At 36.5% G+C, this 18,329-nt stretch overlaps 1 protein-coding gene across 1 annotated transcript; it reads right to left on the bottom strand.

The window, feature by feature from the left end:
• Positions 1 to 785: 785 nt before the first annotated feature.
• Positions 786 to 7,828, bottom strand: LOC145777383 (uncharacterized). The gene is made up of 3 exons (XM_082588752.1): positions 7,345 to 7,828; positions 6,569 to 6,996; positions 786 to 1,310 (listed from the first exon to the last, which is right to left on the bottom strand). Exons 1-3 carry the CDS (start codon positions 7,826 to 7,828, stop codon positions 786 to 788), a joined length of 1,437 nt encoding a protein of 478 aa, XP_082444878.1.
• Positions 7,829 to 18,329: the final 10,501 nt, after the last annotated feature.

Genomic DNA, 18,329 nt, shown 5'->3' with positions numbered 1-18,329 from the left:
ACCTTCAACACCCAGAAGGTCCGGATTCGGACAGCGGTCCGCCAGTTGAGTAGTCCTGGTTTAAAGCATCGTTCAATTCCATGTAGCATTGGAATAGTGGTGTCCATTGTGTTTCTCCTTTGTAGGGGCCGTGTTGGACTAGTATGAAAGGCGGCCGGTTTATTTCGTAACCAGGAAAAATTATTTTTATATCTTTTTACTATTCCAACTAACTAAAGAATAATGTGACGTTTTTAGCAAAGATAATCTGAAGTTGTGAGTCACAGAATGGAATGACAGCAGCGTTTGTTTTTATATTTTTGCGTCACCAAACGGGTTACTTACATCACAACACAATGTTCAACGTACAAAAGCAAAAATATAAAATTTAGACCTAGCATTAATGTAGGGACACAAGCAAATTCCATCAACACATTAAATTTCAAGCTGAACTGATCCACTTCTGGTACATTTTTGTGAAAAAACAAACTTCAAAAACCCAAGAAAATTTTTGAGAATTGTTTTAATTTTACACAGTCATTGATGTTGCCAAAAGCATGAAATTAAAAGTAACTTTCGGTTGTGTACAAAACTATTCTTCCATTATGACTATTATGTTTCAGATGGCAGAGAGCGTTTAGGTTTTCCAAAAACTCATGTTCCTCCCCACCGGTTTAAACGAATAACGAGTTTTATATAATTGGTCAAGAATACGAAATCCATGCATTGGTCTTATTTGTTTCATATAATGCGATGAAATTGGCTTCAAAAGTCCAATGCGACTAACATTAGGTCACATGATTTTGTCACGTGCTTGCCCACTCATGCATACTTCCGTCACGGTTCAAAAGCGTCCCTCCAGAAACGTTTGTATCCGCTCCAATTTCATTCAACCTTAAGTTTCGCGGAGTCACGTGATTTTGAGCTGCCATGTGTGACGCTTCTTGATAACGTGGTGTTTGTGACGTCATGTGGAAACAAGGGTTGACCGATGACGGCGGTTCCATCTGATAATGTGAATTGAAGCGAAGTCCTGCTTGTTCTGTTGCCATTCCCATGACGTCACCGGGTAACTGCGTCATGACGTCCTGGTATGACTTCATTATGGGCTGGAAGGAATCCGGGCCTGAGTGTGTTCTCACAAGAGACCGCCCGTTCCATTGTGACGTATGAGAAGGTAGATAGTCGCTTCTGGTCGATGACGTCATTGCGTGATCATTAAAAGTGTTGTACTGCATCATGATGTCATTTTCATTGTGGTGCTTGTGCAAAATTCGTTGCTTGAGAAGCTTTTTAAATTTTGATCTTCGGTTTTGAAACCAAATCTTTACCTGAAAAGTATGATAGAAAAAACTTAAGAAAAAACGCAAGAAATTTGAACTGAATTAAAGTCTGCACGTTCTATTTGAAACCATATTTATGAGTTTGTTTATCTGTCACCACGAGGTATGGATTTGGATCTACGTTGTAAATATAAAAGATAATGGGATTTTAAAATTACCCCGTCATTATCACAAGCTCTGGCTTGGCTAAAGGAGGAGGAGGCCATTTTAATAAATTACCATCGATCTAATGGGATGGATGCTGACGCTTTGAAAGTGTACTTCAAAAACAGTAAATAATTAATGTTGGTTGAAGGAAGGCGGATAGCTGTAAAGAACCTTTTGTTTGCTGGGGTTAAATTATCATCGCTAGAGAGTAGCCAGATGCATCCGCAAGATTTTCATAACATGCAATTTGCGCTTTTAGTCTAATTGAAGCACAAGAGTTTGTGTAAGTCCCAAATTAGTGAGGCTCCATTATTTAAGTTTCAACCACGCAATGCTGGTAGGTTTAATTATCAAGTACACCAAACGATTATTTTCAGTTCAACTCTATTGTGTGTTTATTGCCCAGTGGCCACCACAGTTAAAACATTTCCCAAGTTGCATGCTACAAAAATATACACAGCCACTTTTCAAACACTACTCTTTTAAATATATTTTTTTTCATCTAAACTTTAACAAACGGCCCACCTCAAAAAGAGTCAAAGCATTCTGAAGATGGAGAAAGTTATTAATATAAATCAAAGGTTCTCATTTCAAAGCATCCTATTTGAACTGGTTGTCCTTTAAAATCGTTATTGGTTGTCGCACAATGTCACTAAAATCCTTGTTTAAAGAGGTTCGATAGAGGTTCGAAAGAAGTAGGCTACGATGGGAAGAGAATTATTTAACAACATGTCAATTAAACACGCATTGGAAGAAGTGATGGCTGTTGAAGTGGTGCAATCTTCTGCTAAGAATCGCCAACCGTTTCTATGTTAACTTTGTGGTGACGTGCTTACATTATCACCACCTGCACTCGTGTCACGTGTTCAACGAGGATTTAGAGGCAACTTGTTTCGAATCTTCAATCCTCGATTGAATATGATTCTTTTTAATTTTGCTTTCACGATGATTTGTGTTCACGTTTTGAGAAAATTTGTGCTTAGGTTTGTATCTCAGCTTTGACGGGGATTATGAGAAGAGAAGTTATTTTCCATGACCCCAAAATTCAACTTTTCTCCTTAGAAATTTACTTGCTTTGCTCGCTTGGAAATATGGAAAACTACTTCAACAGGAACAAACCCTCCACATTGTCTCACCAGTCCAATTGCTAATCACCGGTTTGAATTGTTGGAGATCAAATGCAAACAAATTGCTAGCGGGGTAATGATACTTTAGCAAACAAACTTGTTTTTTTTTGTCGCTGCTGACAGCAAGCCATGGGGTTGTTGGGATTGGCCACAAAAAATTCAGTCAATAAGACACAAACTATTGAGTCCTCTTTTCTGATACTGGAAAATAAACTCGGTTGGAATGAAGATTTTAAAGTAAAGTCATCATTGTGCTCTTTCCTTCTTGACAAGCAACGTCATTTAAAACAAATCCGTTCATTTCTAAATGAATTGAACCTGCTCAACAAGGACACCTACTGGTCATGTTTGCAGGTTGTCATAATTATAATTCGATTTGAAAGAAGAAAAACTCAGCAATTCACAGAGCAATGATGATAGCAACACCGTTGCTAATGCGACGTCAGTTTGCAGGTTTACATAATAGTTGGGCCAAATTTTAATAGGAAGGTTTTTATTTTGATCTAATCAGACTTCATATTTGCCAGACTTTGACTTTATTTTGATTTAACAAATTGAGTTTCCCTTTTAGCAGCATGATCGTTGCTTACTTCACAATGTAAATACTAACAACCTGTTTTAGCCTGATGCTGCAAGTTCGCTGTGATATTAGCGAATTGCACTAGCTTTCAGAACACAGTTCCCTAGTCATTTGCTTATTTGTCATAGCAGAATTTATAGCTGTTTGCAATTACAAAAATATGTAAAAAAAATATTTGTTGGTATATTTTGATGAGAAATTTATTTTATTTCGTATTGATCTATCAAGCTTGTTCCAAAGAATCCTAAGAAATTCACACTAAGGTTGTTGTTATGGCCCATGATGTGACAAAGCCATGGAAAATAATTGACTATTCACTTTAGAGCACTGCTTTTTAACCGGTTATTCGGTACTATTCGGTACACCAAAGTGTCAAAGATTTATAGAAATTAATTATTGCTACCGCCATGTGAGATTCTGTATTGAAGGTCAGGAAACAAAAGACCAGCCATCCTACGACAACAATTTGTTTTATTTTCTGTCATTGCTAAACTGCCATAACTTATAGCAAAATTGTGTTTTTAATTCACGTTTAAATTCAAAGCTACATTGCTTGGTTTCTAAAGCTGATGCTCTTTACTACCAATTGCTCGGTAAAATTTTCTTTAATGTCAGCAATTCATTTTAAATTGGCTCCGTTTATTTTAATACTTTTTGTGGGCCTAAATTAGTTGCATAAAATCTACTCATTGCTAGAACAAAACGTTCACTACCAAGCTACAAAATATGGAAAACATTTTTCCTAATTTCTACATCCAAATACATTGCAAAGACACAGATTTAGCATTTGTTCATACTCATTTGTTGCCATTTGAGAATAGGAGTTGGATGTTGGCCAGATGACGCTGTTGATTATGTAAATTGACGGGATATTAGTCGAATCAATTTAATGAAAAAATTGTTCCAATTGTCTTTCGATTTCCTTAATTTTGTCCAATTTTTTTCTTAATTAACTCATTACCTTTGTTATAACTTGGAGCGATCGTGTTTACCTGTCAGTATGGTGAGGTATGGCTGGAAGAGAGATACTTATAAAATAGAAAGCATCTGGAAGCGAACCATGTTTCAGGAAAGAAACAATTAAGTTTTGAAGCAAAGGAAAGCAGTTTTTCTCGAATATTGTGGTTGTGAAAGCAAAAAGTTATTTCACAATTGTGGCAGTTTTTTAACACATCGAAATGACGACGAATTTAAATTGAAAATGTTGAAATTTTGTTGCAGTAAACTTTATATTTTTGAATTACCTTTAAAAAGTAAATTAAACAAAAACATGGCAGGGTTACTGTAAAAGCTTCATTTCATAACAAATCATGTGAAGAACCTTCTTTCTCACATATCCGTCTGTGTTGAAATTTGTGAGGCAATTGTGGGCTACGACTTATCCTGGATGCTATGAGACCCTTAATTATGAATTCAGCGCTCCATTGAAAAACATCATAGTCCTTAATTTCCTGGCTTTAGTAAACATGATTATTCTGAAGAAAAGGAGGCGGATTTCTTTAACTGTGAGTTGAGAAAGATTTGTTGTCTATTTGTGTTTCAATGAAAACAACAAATATGAAGCATTAGCAACATGAAAAAAATGCTTGTGTGTCATGGCCACCCTAAGTCATTATTCTCTTTCCTAAACTTTTTAACTTAAAAAATAACTGAAATGTTGCTTTGTGCCGCGCCCCAAAGCTTTGTTACTTTTGACCGCAGTTAAAGAGCAGGGTTGAATTGGTAAAACATATTTTGTATTTCCAACAAAACATCGCAACGGTATGAAAGTTATTTGATGAAAATGTTCAATCAAATATTTTCTTTCATAATTCAATCAAATGCTTAAATACAATGATGATTCAAATTTTTATAGAGTAGTTTTTATGTCCTGAGAAATGTCCATGTTTTTAACACATGCGTTTGTACATCAGATTGTTTTAATCTTACGTAAAAAATCGTTTTATTTCACATGTTCCAAAATATCAGTTTGGTTTAGACACAAGAAAATTATTAAATGTCCTAGTTATGAAAGTAGTAAAATTTATTGTAAATTCTATTCCTCTTCTATCGCTGCAGATTTATGATTATTAAACAATGAAAGAGGTGAAAAGATAAAAAAATATTAATCCACAAAAATTGTCCGAAAGCCCGTACTGAAACGCTATTGACGCGAAGTGTACTTTGTATTGAAGCAAACATCTGATTTAGAAAAAAAAACATAAACTTCTGATGCAGAAGAACCATAAAACCAAACAATTTGTCAGTGCGCGAAGAATATTTCTTTGTAAATATTTTAAGTGGAAACTGCCTGATAATAACACCTCAGCTATTGAACCGTAACCTCACAATCCTATGGAAAGTAGGTGTATAGAAAGCAAGAATCAAAATATGAATCTGTGACTGAGACTTGTAAAATTATAGATGGCTACGACTAAGGAACATTGGATTAAATAATGTCCCCTCAGTCTCAAGAGAGAGGGTACACTTAAATAAAACTAGGTGATTTGACGTTTATCTATGTCTGTTGAATGCATAAATACTTGAACTTGCGCTTATCATGTGTATTATTTTTTGCAGACTGCGTGCTGAGTTATAGGTTGTTTCAACAAAACCCGTTAATTTCATGCATGTCCTCTGCGTTATGTGACATTTTTTTGTAATGAGCTAAAAAATAACCAATATAAAACATCATAGTGGAGGAAATATCATTTAACTTGGGTAGAGAGGGCTTTTTTTTCAACCATAAACAGACATAGGCCAGCAAAAATACGACATTTAAGTAACAGAAAAATGAAATAAAGCGAACGTTTTCTACTATACATAGTTTTCGACTATACGTTTTTGACTATACATATAGCTTTTTTCAAGCCATGAAAGAAAAAATAATAATTATATATTGCATGAGCAAATACTTGAGAAACACAGTATATCATCAAAAATATTGTTTAACATTGAAAGACTGCCTATCCTGTTCACATACAAAACGATTGCACAACACAACGGATTCAGTAGAGAATTAAGTTCACAGAAGAAGAATGCCGGCAGATTGCGGAAGATAGAATAAAGCACAAAACGAGATCATTGCACAAAACAAAGCACCAAGGAGTGAAACACACGCGTGACAATTTATCAAATACGGTTAAGAGGACTATAGTCAAAAACGTATAGTATAGTCAAAAACGTTCGCTTTATTTTATTTTTGTGTTGCAAAGATAAATGTCGTATTGTTGCTGAGATATGACTGTTTATGTGTTGAAATATCGTTTCTTTATAAAAAAAAAAATACAATACAAAGAAAGTAATTTTGCATAGTTAAGAATAAAATGTTATGTTTTTATTTTGGCTACTATGAAATTAAGTGAGCAAATTTTAATTTAATTGAATTATCGATGTTTTCGAATCCCTCTTACCTGTGTCTGCGTCACGCCTAAGGATGCAGCCAGTTCGGCTCTTTCAGGAAGAGCTAGGTATTGTGTCTTTTGGAACCTTCGCACCAACTGCTGGAGCTGGTAGCTGGAGTAGATGGTCCGGGGCTTTCGAGTTTTTTTACCTTTTGCAATCGATCGAACGCCCGCGGTTTCGTCGCGGTCGCCATTTTGATTTTCCGGTTGCTCATCTTCATCAGACTGAGCGTTGTCGCTTCTCGTCTCTTCATCGTTTCCATAGCAACCATCGCTTTGAGCACTTTTATTCTGGGGACCTTTGTCTTCATCTCCAGACACCCGCCCCACAGAACCGGGGTGGTGGGGATATTGAAGCATAGGAATACTATACTCGTGCACCCCCATGTGGCCCGGGTACGGGGGGATCACCGATTGGTTTAGGACGTTGTGGTTATCTGAAGTAACAAACAAAATTTCATGATAAGCTTTCACAATTCCACTGAATAGTTAAGGAATCATTTTGAAAGCTGCATGATATTTTCAAAGACACGGATGTCAAAGTTAACACAACTACGTCGCCACTAATATTGTTTAGAGAAATAATTATTTGCTATTTTAATTTATTTACCATTTTTAGTTTACAATTAAAGAAAAATAAAGGTAATTCAGCTTGTTCAGCTTGTAAAAAAGTTACTTAAAATCGTAAACTTTAAGTAAACGCGGTTGGTGAAGTATGATAGACGCTGCTAGAAACGTATCAGAAACTAGTAAATTGAAGCCGAATGAATAAATATGTGACTCACGATTGTAATTCGGATATTTGGAAGTAACTCCTCCATGTTCATCACCAATTCCGTAGGTTTTTGATTCGTATCCATACGACACTCGGGATGGGGCAGGAGGGAAGTCTGATGCTGCCTCGTGGGCTGGTATTCCTCTGTATCCAATGAAACTTTCTGCACCGTTCTTTAAATGGGACTTTGTTTGTAGAAAGGAAGAAGGACTTTCGTGAAGATTGGTTTCATTTAAAACGCTCCCTCTTGAGGGGATTGAAGGATAGGTGTTAGATTCATGATAGCTGATCATTTTTTCCGTCCGGGTTTGTTGGTGAATTTCTTCTTGATGAGGTTGTTTCTTGTGAAGTGCTGTTGTGTCTGGGGGTGGGGGTTCCCGCTTGACATCTTGATACCAATGTCTGGGGTCAGGAGAAGTAGATGAAACCGAAGAACTCTTTGGAGAAGAAGCAACGTGACTATGCATCACGTTAGGTGTCGCAGTTGTTGCCATCACTATAAAGCCACTCAAGTAAAAACAAGGAGTTCAACGTAGATTAAAATAGAAAATAAGTTTTATCTGTAACGGAATTAGTGATTACAAACAAGTTACATTTAATCGATGTTGTTGTCAAAAACGTCTGCATAACTTTGTGTTTCATAGATTAGTTTATTATGCTCAGTTTATTTGACATAGTTTTGCATAGTCATAATATAGGTTTTCATTCCGTGCTATTTCTATCACACTCATTGCCAAGAAATGCTACCCATTCTTTGCTGCAACCATCTTTAGTCTTGTAAAACTACTCAAGTATTATGAATTTTCTTTTGATTTTCTTAATTTGGGTCCAAACAATTTACAAGTATAATAAATTTCTGAACTTTTAAACAATTTACTTCCTGATGAAACTAATTTATTTTAATCGCTTTGTTTTAACCTCCAAGTGACTCTAATTGTTTTCCCGACAATGCAACATGCTAAAGTGTTGAAAATAGTTTCTGTCAAAAATTAATCAGCAATTTATATTAATGTTCTTTAGCCTTCACTGCCTCAGTAATCTGATGGTCTGGTCCTGTCTCATCATAATGACTTGACTTCTAAAATAAATTTCTTCTATCAATTGCTGTAATTTAAGCTTCGAAAAAATTGACCTGAAATACGACAACCGCCTGTTGAACTAACAAGATAATATCCTGCCGAATGGAAAATAAGTAGGCACCTTCTTCGCGTCTTAGCGCCACTGAGTTGAAAGAACGACCGACAGAACTCGATCGAGACGTCGTCGAAGCAGCAATGGCCGCGATTGCAGCTCAGAAACTCGACACCCGATTAACCCGTCCGAAGTGGCCGCCAGTACCTGTGCACCATGTGTCGGTTTATAGTTTCAGCTGAACCGAGCTTGGTGACGTGCCAGGATTTGGGGCGATACTAATCGGTCGGCGGCCGTTTGTCCTGCCTCGTTTAATTTGATTACATAAACACGTTTTGCAGTTTAACTTTCTTTTGGAGAAAATTTTCTCTATTTCTAGTAACACTAAACTTTTTTAGTTATATCTAGTTACAAGGATTATAATTAATCTTTAAAGAATATTTCTTTCACAACTTTCTATAAACCTCATTCAAGCAACGGCAAAAAATTCGTTCAAGCAGTGGGAAAAACGAACATGTATTTTAGGAAGTGAAAAAGGTTGTATATGGCAACCCACGAAAAAGTGTACGGTGTTTAATGAAAACTTTTCCTTTTTAATTTTCCAATTGGACAACCTGTAATTTTGGATCTCGAATGAAACCATCCATCATAGCCTGCTGTGTTGGACTGTGAGTAGAAGATAACGCTGTGTGGACCATTGGAGGATGGAGACAAGGGGCGTAAGCGAGTAACGCAAAATTATCTTTCCTGGCATATCACTTGATGCATTGTTGCCTAAAACAAACATCATTGAACTAAGCAATGTTAAATGCTTTACGGAATGTTTCAATCAACAGCTGGGCTAAATACACAGTTTACTGTTTTGTATTAGTTTTTTGTTGTTGGGAAAAGGTATCCATATAGCGCCTTTAACTTGCTTATGACGTTTTATTTACAGTATATTGTTCAAAGGCGTATTGTTCAACAGCATCCTATAACATGACGTCATTATACAAAGTCATGTTCCGACCTCCGGGTTACATGACGACAAGTTGCTTTCTTGTTCTAGCTTTCCATTCTTTTTAATTTCAATAACGTGTAAGCAACCCAGCCAGCAACCATTGGCCTCACTGGTTACAAGGGGATCAATTTATATCAATGTGCGCAATGTGGTATTTCTTGGAATCCAGCAAACGCCATCCAAATTTCAAGGAAAAATTTAACTAAAGACAAACTTATCAAAAAAATTTTTTTTTTCTGCAGTTGTGTTTGAAATTTACCACTAGATATCCAAATCTCTAGTATGTAGCATTTCTCGTTATAAAACACACTACTTAGCAAGCTAGTGTATATTTTATTTTCAGCTTTTCATTACATGGAGAACACAAACCTATTTATTTTCCAGTTTTGAAACAACTTGCTCATAAACCGGTGCTATCGTGACGTGCCATCGGCATCGATCCAATTTGCATTCAAGCACATCGATTGTAATGCGAGGCATTACCTGCCAATCTCTCGGCGTTAGGTCGTTGGTACAAAATTACCTGCTCACTGTAGATATACAGTGGAGCTATCAGTTCAGTTGAGTTGTTTTTTTATTTCTGACCATCATATCAAAAACAATACACGTCAACATAGCAAAGGTCGAGAAAAGGGTAGAAGCGACAAAACGCGAACGTTAAAACGTGCTTGTGACCGAAGTAAGTTATTGAGTTGAGAAATTTGGCACGGTCGCAACACCTTCAGCTATGACATGCTACTTGTACCTTTACCTTGCTAGTGGCAGTTGAGCTCTCGCACGTGATTTCCATAATTATACAAAAACGCTTTTCTTTTCAAAAACAATTAATAAAGTTGTTTTCTTTTTATTTTCTCTTTTTATTGGAAATAAAAATTCAAACATAGAAAAGCTTATTGGCGTGCAAAAGAGCATGGATATGTGCTCGAGGATAGTAGAATATTCCAGAAGTCTGTGAAGAGAAATACCAACTTGCTTTGCTTTCAAATATGTTACTTTGAAACGATTCAAAACTTTGAAATTATTTATCCAATCTAAGTGTTCGTTTCACAAACCTCAAATAATTCAGGTACCGTAAAGCTATATGAGCTAATAAAGCTATTGCCTGAATATATATTGTTGTTTTATTTTGTTTGTAACATTTTCTTTTTTTATTTCCCTTTCTATTTTAAATTTTTTTGAAAGTGTTGCGACCGTGCCAAATCCTTCAACTAATAACTTACTTCTGTCACAAGCACGTTTCAACGTTCACGTTTTGTCGCTTCTACCTTTTTCTCGACCTTTGCTATGTTGACATGTATTGTTCTTGCTGTGATGGTCAGAAATAAAAACAACTGAACTGATTCAAATCCACTAAACTTTTACTAATTTGTTTCTGTAAGAAAGCGATTACAAAATCTTTAATATTGTTACAATACAAGATAACTTTGACAGTTTATTGAACGCCACAGACTGGACCTGTGGTTGCGATGACGCATATCTCGCTTACCAAATCACGCGCGTGACTTTGCATTGTTTATCTTAATATCGTAAATTATCGTTTAAGCTTTGTGTGTTCGTTTCTGTTATGATTGGTTGAGAATTCAGTTTACTTCTCCCTCTTGGATGATGGAATTAATTTGGAAACGAAAAGGTAGTAAATCAGTAGTTGCAAAGACCAATGTTGTTTTGTAAACAGTTTTAAGTCAAATGATTCATCAAGCCTTATAAAAGTTTGCCAGTAGATTTTCCTCTTGGAAATACTATTTTGCGTCAAAAAAATTACGAAATTCTCTCAAAACACAAAAACGGCGAATATCTAACGTTTTTTTTTTACAACTCTGTCATTTCTTATTCTGTTATTTTTGATATAATTTTTTTGACAAACAAAAAAATTATGTTTAGCCTGAATCATTGATGGAAGTAGATCCAAGTAGATAAAGCAATATGGGAAAGCAAATTTGTTTTCAATTATTTAAAGAAAGAAATCGTTATTTGTAGCCACTGCGATATCAAATTATATTTGTTAAACGATTTCAATTGCTTGGATTTGATTGCAGAAAATATACATAATTTTAACGTCTAACAGAAGAGCATATTGAGGCTTCGTATAACACCCCTACCACCCAACCAATCATACGTCCATCATTTTAACGTCTGGTGACATGCAAACAACATAAATTTGTCAGTAAACTTGATCAAGCAGCGTTGTAAACGTTACCAATGTTTAACGCTAAACTTAATATGCTGAGAAAGTGTTGCTTGCCTACAGTCGCATATCAATATTTAATAGCGACGGGACACCAAAACCGAATTGCCACCGCACTACTGGTCGTCTCGCTGTATCGCGGTTGAATATATGGCGTCGCTACGGAGATTGGGTGGTGGGAATTGCGCCGATTTGTTATCATGTTATATTTTTACGGGTGGCCATAAATCATATTTCTCTTCACTGAAAATTCTACTGCATATGACCAAGTCATGTAAAGTAAATTCTAAGCGTATACACACCGTTCAAACAATTTAAAGAGTTTTCATGTTTTCCATTGAAGAAGTTTGAAGTTTATAGAACAAAGGCAAATGTTTGACGGCGATTTTTTGCCGTGAAGAGAAATTTTCAAGTTTTGTCCAGCAGCAGGGAAATACCCTATTAAGCTACTGTTGTGGTGGCAATTACAAATGTTCTGTAAACATTGCAAAATATACAACGTTGCAACGTTATTTGACGCAATAAAAACGAAGCCATTAAGTCTGTTTCTTTACTAAGTTTATTCATATGATACTTTCGTTCTTTAGACAGTTAGTTTATAATTGCAACGCGCATCAACCCTTCAAAGTCGACGATACAATATTATATGATGAGAAAGCAGATAAAATTTGTGATAAGATAAAACATTTGAGGCAATTGCAAGTCAAAAACTCGCTAGATCACAAGCGGGAATGTAATTGTTTGACCTTTGTTTGTGTGGATGAGAGAGACTTCCATTATTTTACAACTAGGAGAAGAAGTAAACAATAGAATACTTTGATGTTGAGGGTTGCATTACATTTAGCATATCTTTGAATACAACTTCAAGCGTTTGGACTGGTGACGCCCAATCGTTCAAGTAATTGGTCAATGATTTAAAGAAGTTTTATCTGAAAGATCACCAGATGTAACAATTTATCTTTTGCCGTAATAGCAGGCATTCGACTTTCTACTGTGAAATTTTGAAATTGTAAAAATTAAAACGTTTAAAGAATTAAGTAAGCCTTGTCATTTTTCATATTTTTACTTGAGTTTTGTGTGATTGCGCAATTCACTAAGCTATGATCAAAGATAGAAATCAAAATTACTTCTAGAAGCAATTCTCGTCGTGTACTCAAAGAGCTTTAATTCAGATGAAAACCTTGAAAAAACAAAATGTTCCGGTTTGCAAGGACAGCTATGAGTCTATGACGTAGCTTAAAAGCAACATTCTTTTTTGTCGTAAGTTGAAGATTTAAATTGAGTGGACGGGAAGGCAAGGAAGCCAATCTTTCGTGTCCACCTTTAGGCATGCCTTCGACTCTGGGGTGCGCGCTTGAGCAACGCATTCTAAGGGCTGCTCACCATTTAGCGGCACCCAGTGGATGGAAGAATTCAAAGACAACAACACTTTAACATGAGAAAACTCCACTCTACCAAACCAGCCCTGCGCCAGTTGTTCAAAGCTTGCACAGGTATGCAAAACTACCAGGAACAACCAGTCAAAGGCTTTGTACGTCTGAGGATAAAGATTCAAACCAGCAGTAAGTTTCCTCATATCCTCTTTTCGCAATGGAAACCAAATGATCTTCAAAGAAGAGCTGGCTGAGTTGCATTACATCAAGAAGTAGCGTGAGCTGGTTCTATTTTAATTGCGTTAACAAGAAATATTCCAACGTGGATTATACAAAATTAATCAGGCAACAACTCGGCTTGTTGAGCAATCAGATGAATTGATGCAGATGTAGAATTGTTTCACCTAACAGCGGAAAACCGTTTTAGAATATTTGTTCGCCAAAGGGAGCTTGTGAGTTAAAGTCAGTTGTCTGCAATGGAACGTTATGGTTTTATTTATTGTCGCTCCATCACTGCAAAAGTCTTTTAACGACAGAGCTGATTATATTTTTTGTATCATAATTAAGAATGTCTTCACATTATTGCCCCACTTATACTCACCACGTTATACAAGCAAGAACAAAATCGGCACCGTTTCTAAAGTCTTCGGTTTGACTCGACCTGGAGTCGATTTCACTTACCAGCACTAGAATGGGTGAAACCACTCGGCTACTGAGCTGATTTACAATCAGCTTGAATTGCTCTTTTTGATGATTCGTTTATAAATTGTATCATTCAAACGCCACCACACGTTGATGATGATGGCGTATGAGCCTGGTTTGCTCGAGTGTGACAAGCTTCGTTTCGCATATCTTTTCTCAAAGATATGGTACTGACGGGAGGGACCACGAGAAGGTGCTTGTTCTTCCCGACCACACGTTGATGAAACGTAACACAAGCAGATTTGCCTACCGGCGTCTGCCTGCCAATTCTCGGGTTTTTAATCAGAATAAAACGCTTCAGTCGCATCAAGCATTCATTTAACAATCAAACAACCATTTTAAAAGTTTTTTCAATTCTGACTGCCGAGGTTTGGTGAGTTGTTATTCAGATGGTTTGTGATTATTCTAACTTAGGCGCAGCGCTTCCACTTTGGTGGTAATTACCACAATTGTGGAATTTTCATCATGCTTGTGGTAAAAATGTGGTAATGAAAAATTTGTGGTAATTTAGTGGTAATATGGAAACTTTGTGTGGAAATGTTGCCAAAATGTGGAAATTATAAATTTTGAAAATTTGACATAAAATACTATCAGAATACTATTAATAAATAAGAGCATTTAAACTGTTGTCTCTCGAAATCTAACAGATATGCAAAAAATTACTTATAATAGCATGCGACTAGCATGTTCCGCTGTTTTCTGTTTGATTTTAGAATGCGTCCTGACTTTTGACTTTGAACGTAGGGTGACCATGTGATCATAGTCAAGATGTCTTTCAGCAGTGACGTTCGGTGGCTTAAACCGTTGGGAAAGCAACTTAAAAATATGCTGCAGCAAGGTAGTAGGCACGAAGGGCGTAACCGTCGGGCGAAGCCCGAAGGCGTGTTGCCGAAGGCAACACTTCCAGCGGGGGGTCTGGGGGGCCTCTCCCAGAAATTTTTGAAAAACACTTCCAATTTGGTGCGCTCTGAGAGCATTTCCAAAACAAATCAAAAATAAAAATCTGTCAAATTGTGCTTCGCCTATGTCGTGATCATACATCCATTTAATGTTTAGAAGTCATGAACAATCTTAATTTTAACGTTGCAGGACCAAAATCCTGTGTTAGACATGGAATAATAGTTGTATAAATGTTTAATTCGTCATGAATGTTCATTCTCAGATATTCAGTTAAGCCTACACTACAAAAACTAACACTTAGGCCTAAACATTACAACCGCAAGCAATTTGTACGAAAAGCTGGATAAGTTTGCCTTCTGCGTATAGAAGCTTAACAAACTAAATATTGCATCCGCACCTGAACGTTCATTGGCGAAGTAACGTTATATCAACGCTGTAAAAAGGGCAAAGGCATGACTATGAAAGCTAGTACAGTAGGCTAAAGTACATGGCGAGGAGACATCAAAAAACTGCAACAAGCTTTTTGGCATTATGATGCTGTGCGTTTACCTTGACGAGATACCATTCTGACGAGTTAGTCTAGTCGCTCTAGCGAATGTACGCATTGACGTCACTGGGAAAGCACAACTAACCTACCATAACCATAACACATCTGATTGGCTAAGCAGCTGGTGACGTTTTGCAAAACGGGTGAGGATTGGTTAAAACGAAGGCGTTTTTTGACATTTTTGAATCTGGGAAAGCAAGTTTGATAGTTGCTTACCTGGAGCCTCAGTGATTGTTTCTGACAGAAGCGTTTGCGTCAATTGGCATTTATAGGCAAGACATGCGGTTTGGTGAGGACTTAGACTATTCACAAGCGTTACGAGTAATTCTAGTCACGAATACAGTAATTTTCAAGTTAAAATAGACGTGATAAAAATAATAAGTTAAACCCAGTGTTGTACGCGTCATTGAAATAAATTGACGGCGTCAGCGCGAATTGCCTAAAAACTTTACGGCGTAAAGTACTGCGTAAGCTCTTAAAGAAATTGACGGCGTCAGCGTCAGCGCTAATTTCTAGCGCTATTTTTTGCCAGCGTCTCATAAAACGGAAATATTTCAACCAAGTTTAGGCTAACAATAGCTAAAAATAAAGAGCAGATATTATGTTTTGAGACTGTATTGTAATTAGCTGCTTAGCCTATTAGTTATTTCCTTACAGAAAAAGCAAGCATTGCAAAACGTTTGTCTGACAATTTGCTGCGTTTGGGACGCATAGCCTAGGCTATTGTCATTTCCAAGTGAAAACATGCGTTCCACAGCAGCGCTGGTTGGTATTGGTGTGTTGTATTTCAAAAATAAATTGAAAACGTTTACTCGGAAAGGTATCACTGTTCCTAACGTGCTGTGATAGTTTAGCATGTATAAATCTTTTAACCAGGTTCACTGCACCAACATCGCTCTTTTCAGAGGCATAAAGCTCTTGAAATAAAGTATCTTCAACGTTCCGCGAAGCCGATCATGGATTTTTCGCTTTCTGTCTCTGATCTCTCGTTCTCAATACATGGGTGATCACTAGGGCCCGCAAAAGTCAATAAAATCAAAAATTTTTAAGGACCTCGTCTATCCACGAATCCAAGAATAAAGTTATTTTTTAGCACCTAGGGGACTATTTCTAAGAAGTTTATAGGTCAAAATAAAGTCAAAATTGACAATAAAGTCAAAATTTTCAATAAAGTCAAAATTTGTCAAATTATGGCTTTTGACAAACTTTTTGTGTTTCTTGAAAGTATTTTTTCTCAAAATCCTCGTGGAAGCATTGTAAATCAGGAACTGCGACACAATTAAACCATATTAACCCATAAAAGTAGGAAATATGTCACAATGCTGACGGATCAGCAGTACCTTTTATCGCAAATTGCCCATTGTTTATTCATTGTTACGTATTTAAATATTTTTTATAAAAAGCTCCATCTTCACAAACGTAGTCTTTTCGAAAATCAACAGTTTGGATTTTAGGAATAGCCAAGCTAAATCGTCTTCAACAAAAGTTAGACAGATTTGTGGAGATTTTCCTATTGCCGAAAAACACGACGCATTTTTTATAATCCATAAAAACCTTGACTTTTCGACAAAATATTACGTTTGGGTCTGAAATCGACAAACTATTATGTTTGGATAACTAGTATCAATTCAAGGAAGAAATGTGACCTTTACAAATAAGCAATTTCGTTAGGTCAAAATAAAGTCAAAATTTGATAAAAATAAAGTCAAAAAGTTTTTTTTTTAGGTCAAAATAAAAATGGCCCTAGACTGATCACCATTTGGCGAACTTCTTCCGCGTGTATTCCAGGGAGCCATTCCAACCAACGCAAAAGCCGGTAATTCGGATGAGTCGCGCTGGCCAGAATACATTGTGAAACCATAGGTGAAACTCTAATTGTGAAACGAGATTTTTCATTTTTTTTCCATGAAAATAAAAAATGACGCATAGCGCTTGACGCTTAAAATCGGCAAAATAGTTGACGGCGCTATCACTTCCGTCAACTGAAAAACAAATTGACGGCGCTAGCCTCAGCGTCAACAAAAAGTTGACGCCGTCAAATGACGCCGTCAAATTGACGGCGTCAACGTACAACACTGGTTAAACCTAGAATTCAGTCATTATATTTTGCATAGTTTTTGCTAAGGTAAGCACTGCTTTTCTTGCTTTCCCTCACCGATCGTCACTGTCTTTCAGATTATAGCTGCGGTGCTTTGCTGACTTATTTCTGGCGTTTTAATAACTGTTAATAACCGGTTCAGTTAATAAACTGAGTAGTTGTTTTAGACCTTATTTTACATTATATAGTGTAAATATAGCCAAATAATACCGTTGCCAGATAAGGAATTCTGTCCTAATTTGAGAAAAGTTTAAAGCTGTTGAAAACAAAAACTTGAATTTTGGAATTTTTTTTTAGTTCTGGGTAAAGATCAAAACCCTAACCTTATTCCTAAGTCTAACCCTTACCTTGGCTTAACCCTTCGCAACTTTAATCCTAACTCTGGCAACACCTGATTGTAACCATGGCAAAAGTGGGTAAAAATAGCCGCTTTGTTAATGTAAAAAAACGTCGAAATACGGTTAAAATCGGGAAGAAAATCACAGTAAAAAAATGTGTTAATCTGAGGACAGATGTGGTAATGCAAGTGGTAATCTAGCTTTGTAAAAGTGGAAGCACTGCTTAGCCGGCTGACCTCCGCATGTTCGAACGAAGCAAATTAATAAATTTGCTCTCGTTGAATAAAAGGATGAAACGAATAATGTTGAGATGGCGCAACGGATAATGATTTTGCCAATGATACGATGCATGATAAAACCATCTTTTACTTTAATATTTTTTTTGCAACATGCGAGATTTAAAAACGCAATGTTGAAATGCAGCTCCGGTGTGACTGCTGAAATTCCTCTTCAGACAAGACCGTGCTGTCTCAATTCGCGGAAGCCTCCTAGTGAGTATACCAACGTCTTGGTTCTGTGGAATAGGGCTTTAGGCTGTTGGCAAAGTCCAGTGGTGGATCCAATAGATACAGTAGGTCTAAGTCTATTGTTACAACTGCGTAATAAATGTTCGACCATAATAATGTGAGGTCATGTTGGTTAATGTTATGAAATGATGCTATTTATCAGTTGAACGATTACTGGCATCGCTTTGCTCATACCCCCACAAACGTCATTTATG

The sequence above is a fragment of the Aplidium turbinatum genome, chromosome 9 (genome assembly GCF_918807975.1).
Source record: "Aplidium turbinatum chromosome 9, kaAplTurb1.1, whole genome shotgun sequence".
NCBI lineage: Eukaryota > Metazoa > Chordata > Ascidiacea > Aplousobranchia > Polyclinidae > Aplidium > Aplidium turbinatum.
Note: the sequence above shows the minus strand (reverse complement) of the source record. Positions and strands in the feature narration are given on the sequence as shown.